The 7,200-nt window shown below is 40.2% G+C and overlaps 1 protein-coding gene across 1 annotated transcript in view; it reads left to right on the forward strand.

Moving 5' to 3' along the window:
• Positions 1–7,200, forward strand: part of LOC102875125 (zinc finger protein 850-like) — a 50,934-nt gene that overhangs the window by 12,841 nt on the left and 30,893 nt on the right. The window contains exons 5-6 of the mRNA XM_006902837.1: positions 327–1,837; positions 2,932–2,943. Of these exons, the coding sequence (XP_006902899.1) occupies positions 327–1,837; positions 2,932–2,943 (1,523 nt within the window). The remainder of the gene's footprint in view (positions 1–326; positions 1,838–2,931; positions 2,944–7,200) is intronic.

A 7,200-nucleotide genomic window follows, 5' to 3' on the forward strand; every position in this document is an offset into this window, starting at 1 on the left:
TTGGTAAAAATCTTCTATCTCCTCTTCCTTGGCTCTGGTTGTTGGTGCATATATTTGAATGATAGTGGTATTCACTGGACTTCCTTGTATGCCTATAGATATTATCCTGTCACTGACAATATTGTACTTCAAGATGGCTCTAGCAATGACTTTTTTAACTATGAAAGCAACTGCATTTTTCCTCACCTTTTCATCTCCAGAGTAATATATCCTATGGTCATGAGTTGAGACTTCACAGTAGATGTAAAAATTCAGACTGTAGCTAGGCTTGATCAATGTCACACATGTGGAAAATCTGGTTTTTTTTTTTCTTTTTTACATCTAAGGAGATATTCAAGAACACGCATTGCTGAGAAATTTAATGAGAGTCAAGAACGTCCAACAGCGTTTTCTCAATCAAGTCAGATTACGGCACACGGAAGAAATCCCCCAGGAGAGAGATGTTACGAATGTAAGGAATGTGGCAAAACCTTCTCTCGATCACATGACCTCTCTGAACATAGGAAAACTCACACAGGAAGGAAACGTAATCTATTCAAGGAATGTGAGACAACATTTTCAAAATCAAGTCAGCTGGCTTTACATAGAAGAAGTCACACAGGAGAGAGACCTTATGTGTGTAACGTCTGTGGGAAAATCTTTGCCCGATCATCCGACTTGACTCGACATCTTAGAATTCACACAGGAGAGAGACCTTATGAATGTAAGGAATGTGGCAAGACCTTTAACGTGTCAACTGAACTCACTCAACATCTTAGAATTCACACAGGAGAGAGACCTTACGAATGTCAGGAATGTGGCAAGACCTTTGCCCGATCAGCTTACCTCACTCAACATAGAAGAATTCACACAGGAGAGAGACCTTATGTCTGTAAGGAATGTGGGAAAACGTTTCGCAGTGCAACTCACCTCACTCAACATAAAAGAATTCACACAGGAGAGAGACCTTACGAGTGTAAGAAATGCGGGAAAACATTTGCACGATCCTGTAAGCTCACTGCACACAGAAGAATTCATACAGGAGAGAAACCTTACACGTGTAAGGAATGTGGGAAGGCCTTTGCCCGATTAACTCACCTCACTCGACATCTTAGAATTCACACCGGAGAGAAACCGTACGAATGTAAGGAATGTGGGAAAACATTTGCACAATCAACCCAGCTCACGCGACATCTTAGAATCCTCGCAGGAGAGAAAACTTACGAATGTCAGGAATGTGGGAAGACATTTTTCCAATCAAGTCAGCTCACGTCACATAGAAAAATTCATACAGGAGAGAAGCCTTATGAATGTAAACAGTGTGGCAAAACCTTTGCCCGATCCACTGAGCTCTCACGCCATGTTAGAATTCACGGAGGAGAGAGACCTTATGAATGTGAGGAATGTGGAAAGACCTTTGCCCGAACCACTCACCTCACTCAGCATAGAAGAATTCACACAGGAGAGAGACCTTATGTGTGTAAGGAGTGTGGGAAAACTTTTCGCGTATCGACGTCTCTCACAAATCATATTAGAATTCACACAGGAGAGAGACCTTATGAATGTCAGGAATGTGGGAAGACATTTTCACGAACGAGTCAGCTCACTTCACATCGAAGAATTCATACAGGAGAGAGACCTTATGAATGTAAGGAATGTGGAAAAGCCTTTTCTCACCATGCTTCTCTCATTGTGCACGGACGAAGTCATACAGGAGAGAAACCTTATAAATGTAAACATTGTCAGAAAAACTTTTCTCAGCTCTCCTCCCTAATTGTACATGCAAGAATTCACACAGGAGAGAAACCTTATCATTGTACGGAATGTGGGAAAACTTTTTCACACTCAAGTCGTCTCAGTATACATAAAAGAAGAATCCACGCAGAGAAGTCCTTTTAAGGAACAGCACTATGCAATCTGTTGAATATTTTGTGTAAAAAAAATCGTTCCCGGGTTTCAGCACCAAAAAAAAATTGTAAAAAGTTAATTGGCATCATTCAACAATTATTACTTCCCATGCGTGATTGTCTGGAAAACCAGTGTGATTTGTAACTTTCTGTGAAATCCCAGAGTTGTAAAAGCGAAATAAATAAAAAATATTTCTATCCAAACAAAGAAAACCTAAGAACTCGCAGCACAAAGTGCTGTGTTCTATCAGCTTTGGATAATCTTGAAGAAAAAGGTGTTGATCTTACTCGAAGGAAGACTTAAATGTAGTGAAGCATAGTCAAGTCTGTACATATAAACTGTCCATGAAGGGGTTCCTTATGGGAGTGACCTCAGTTTACAATACTGCATTTAACCTTGCCAGTGGCATCTGTGAATGGATAACAGTGACATTCAGCATCTGTACTCAAAAGAAGACAGCAGAAGTGAGGCCTACAGTTTGGAAACACCATTCCTCCTGGTGAATACCAAGCTCTTTTCCGTCCTATATGTATTACAAATATTTGCTCTCTCGTGTTTCCAAAGCTGTATTTTATAAGAAGAAGATTCCTAAGCCTGTTTCCTGAGACATGGTGAGTGTTTGCAAATTAAAACCAAACCCATTATCATTAAGTCGATTCCAAGTGATAAAAGTCCACTATGACAATTCCAGTGTCCTGTAGACTTTCCGGAGCTACAGTTATTTCCTGAAGTGGATTATTTCCTCTTTTGCTCAAATATCAGTTGTTGAATTTGAATTTGATGATGTTTGTTCTGTCATCTCAATTCTTAATCCTGCTCTCAGATGCGTAGCAACTGATTGGAAAGATCGTGCCTTGAGTTGGTTCTATATGGTACCATACACAGTTCCCAAGGGGTTCAGGCATGTCTCCCATGCTCCCTAGCCAGTTTTTACTAAAAAAATGAATGGAAAGAAATGGTATATTATACATTGCGAGGTAGTAGTATGCAATACTGAAATACAGTGACTTTGAAAACATGACACATCATGGGTGACACTAGAAGAAATTCAGCTGAGTGACATATCTTAGTCACATAAGGACAAATACTCCATAACACTAATGTTCTATTTTTTTTTAAGAGTAAACTCATTTCTTTAGATTAGTTTAGCTTAGGTTAGTTTAGTTTATTAAATAACGTTTCTAGAACATACATGCGTTAAAATAGTAATGTAGGGCTGAGGCTCATTAAGCCCTTGAAATAGTTAAGCACTCTTCAGTGATGTTAATCAGAAAAGTCTTTTATTGGTGGACTGACTTCTCATGTGTCCAGAATTGTATATCTTGGGAATATGTTGGGTTTTGTGTCAATTTGAAATATGGTTTGATAGTCACATGATATTTGTGATGATAATAATTCATGCAGGTATAAGTGAATACGTAAAAGCAAAGGTTCTGTGTCAGTATACCTTAGACTTTGTTTTCCTCAAAGGGGTTATAGCATCGCTGTTCTAAAGCATGTATGACATGGGGGATTGTAACGAGAATAGGAAAAGTGTGGACAGATAATAAACAGTGCATCAGAACAGGTGATGCAAAGACCTGTTTAAAAAGACATATACAATTATGATGTGTATGACAAGTCCAGTGCAATGTGGACTGGAAGAGGAGAAACGAAACTGTGCAACAGTGAATGAATATTCAAAAGTGAACTGGAAAGGGAGCTCTGGTGGCCTAGTGGCAAAGAAGTTGTACTGCAATCCCAAAGGTGCACAGTTCAAATCCACCAGATGCTCTGCTGGAGATGGAAGGGCAATCTCCTGTGTCAGTCCAGTTCGATTCGACGGTACACAAAAAGAAAAATTAATAATTTTTTTTTAAAGTGAACTGGGGGACGGGGGAAGGGAGGGAGGGAAATGTACAACAATGAAGGAAACACTTCAGTTTGTACTCTTTCCTAAAATCACCATTAAAATAAAATTATTCTTTAAAAAACCCACAACAGTAATCTTTCTACGTTACTATGTCCAAGCTCTGAGTTGGTAGCTCTGACACCACACCATATTGAGGAAGTTGAAATGTTAAAATCCAGGTTCATAGTAGAATACATAGATTACTGAACAGCTTCTGAAATGTGCTTCGAAGCACCTCACTCAGCCTTGAGCTTGGGATCTAAAGGCCACTCTTAAAACATTTTCCATCATGTGAATGTTGACACCCGTCTCTCACCCCAAGGTGTCCAACAAACTTGGAACCAAAGCTCTAAACTTATCTCTGGGATCCACACCATCTCACGTTGACTCATCTCTCCTTTGGCCTTGGCTACTCATGCTGAAAGTCTAGCTGGTACAAGAATATCTGGTCCCTCAAGGGCATTCACTGTCCCTAAGTTGTCCTGGAAGGATTTTCAGTACTCCTGTTCTCTCGTGTTTCCAAAGCTATACTTTATAGGAAAAAGATTCTCAAGATTCTTTTCTGAGATCCTTCTGAGTGTTCACATCAGAAAGTGAAACCCATTATCAACTGGATTCCAAATCATAGGGGTCCAATTGGACAGTGCCAGTGTCCATTAGACTTTCCAAGGCCACAATTATTTATTGCAAAGGATGGTTTCATCTTTTTTCTCAAACACCAATTCTTGAAGTGGAACCTTATGATGTTTTTCTGTCATCGCTATTTATTGTCGATCTCTCAATTCGATGCATAGCAAGTATTTGGAAAAAGCATGGTTGAATCTGTTCTGAGGGGTACGGCACTTGTCTAGCAGTTTGCTGTACTGTGATAACTTGGGGATTGCTGTGATCCTGTAAGCTATGCCACTCGTGTATCAAGTGCTGGGTTACAGGTTCCTGTGAACAGGTTTTAGCAGAGCCCCCATATGAAGACAGGCTAGAAAGCAGGATTGGTCATCCACTTGTGAAACAATAGGCCTTTGAAACCCCTATGAACAATAGAAGAGTTTGCATACATATTGTAAAAAGTTAATTGTAAAAGTCAATAGTAATTTATACCACTGAAAATAGTTAGGGCCACCTGGAAATGGTTGTATCTGACCTTTATACCAACTTTACAACGGGAAATTGTCCCGGCAATTCAATTAGTACCATAAAAGCAATTCCCAAGGGTTCAGACATGTCTCCCATGTTCCTAAAGCATGTTTTACTCAACAGACAAATGGATAGAAAAACTATGGTATAGTCACACTGTGCAATACTGCAAAACACTGAAAAACATTGAACTTGTCACACATGACACAACTAGGTGACACTGGAGGAAATTATGCTGAGTGAAATATCTCAGTCACAAAAGGAAAAACAACACCACTGTGCTTTTATAAAATTATTTTTAAAGTCTTTTAAGGTTACATTATTAGATAACTTTTCCTGAAAATACATTCATTAAAATGGTAATTCAGGGCTTAGAGTCATAAGCCTTTGAAATATTTAAGCAATCTTCAATGATGTTGATAAAAAAAAAAGTTTTTCATTGGTGGAATAAAGCCTCCATTCTCCAGAATTGTATCTCCTGAGAATAGTTTTGTGTCGATGAAGGCATATGGTTTGACATTCACATGATATTTGAGATACTAATTAATAATCCACACTCTTGGCACCAGCAGCCAAAAAATTAAAAAACGTATTGCGATGGGAAAGTCTGCTCTTAGGGACCTCTCCAAAGTACTGAAGAGCAACGGAGTCACTCTGGAGACTAAGGTGTGCCTGATACAGGCCATGGTTTTTGCAATCACTTGCTATGCATCAGAGAGTTGGACAATGACCAAAGAGGACAGAAGGAGAATTGATGCCTTTGAGCTGTGGTGCTGGAGAAGTGTATTGAATATGCAATGCACTGCTAAGAAAACTAATAGGTTCATATTGGAGAGGGATAAACCAGGCTGATGGCAAAGATTCTGAAGCTTTGTCTGACATACTTTGGACCTATTGCAAGGATGGACCAGCCCTTAGACGTCACGCTTGGGAAGGTGGACAGCGCAGAAGAGGAAGATCCTCAATGAGATGGACTGACTCAGTTACAGGGGTCATGAGGGTAGGTGTGATAGAGATAGTGCGGCTGGCACTCGATAGAGCAGCATTTAGGGCTGTTGTACACAAGATTGCTATGAGTCACAGGTGACTCAATGCCACATAACAACAACAATGCATAATCAATGCAAGTGTAAGTATGTGTGCAAAAGCAAACGCCCTGCGTCAGTTGACCTTATACAACATCTTCTTCTAAGGGGTTATAATACCACTGTTCTAAACCATGTCTGATAAAGCATGGGGGAAAATGAGGAGGATAGGAAAAGTGTGGACAGATAATAAACCCTGCACTGAACAGATGAAACACCTTTTCCAAAGCAATACATGGTTAGGCGTTATATGTACGACAACTGTCCAGAATGAGATGTACAGTGCAAAGTGGACTGTGGGAGGGACAAGGAGAGGAGGCGGGAGGAAACTGTGAAACAGTGAATGAATATTAAAAAGTGAACTGGGTAGAGAGGGTAGAAAAGAAAATGTGCAACAATAAATGCATGAAAAAACACAGCTCTCCTGTAATCTTTTGTGAAAATCGCCATTAAAATGTAATTAAATTCTTGTTTTAAAAAACCCACAGCACTAATCTTACTGCTTTACGAGGTCCACACTCCACTTTGATATCTCCCACACCACGGAGTGGCATATTATGCAAGTTAAAACGTGATGATCCAGGTATATAGTAGGAGACAGTCTACTGAAGAGCTTCTGAAATGTGCTTCAGGGCACCTCATCCTTGAGCTTGGTAGCTGAAGGACAGAGTGACAACGTTTTTAATAATGTAATTATTGGCACCCTCTCCTAACCCCAGACTTGTACCAACAAACTTGGGCAAAAGCTTAGCTACTTGGAGTAGGGGCCAGCACTTCCAAAGTCAAAACCATTTCAAGGTGGCTCTGTGGTTCTCTCCTTTTGGGCCATGGTGCTGCTTCTATAAGTCTAGCTGGTGCAAGAATATCTGGTCCAGTAGGTCCTCCACTGCATGCCTACATCTCCTTTGCTGATGGTAGGAGACTCTGTAGTGCTGGATACACTACTAAATGGACAATATCTAGGGAGCGCTGGTGGCCTACTGGCAAGAAGCTGCCCTGCAATCCCAGAGGCGTGCGGTTCAAATCTACCAGATTTGTGCATTGGTGACACTAGCCAGTCACCTGGTGACTAGTCTAACATGCCTTCTTTATATTCCTGCATATCCATTTGGGCAGTAGCAGTTTAGATTGGGAAAGCTATGTTGAATCATAAATAATACATACGCATGACTGATTACCTACAAAATCAATGTGAAGTGTAAG

Source organism: Elephantulus edwardii, unplaced genomic scaffold (genome assembly GCF_000299155.1).
Source record: "Elephantulus edwardii isolate Elephantulus edwardi_28Jun2011 unplaced genomic scaffold, EleEdw1.0 scaffold00462, whole genome shotgun sequence".
Classification (NCBI taxonomy): Eukaryota; Metazoa; Chordata; class Mammalia; order Macroscelidea; family Macroscelididae; genus Elephantulus; species Elephantulus edwardii.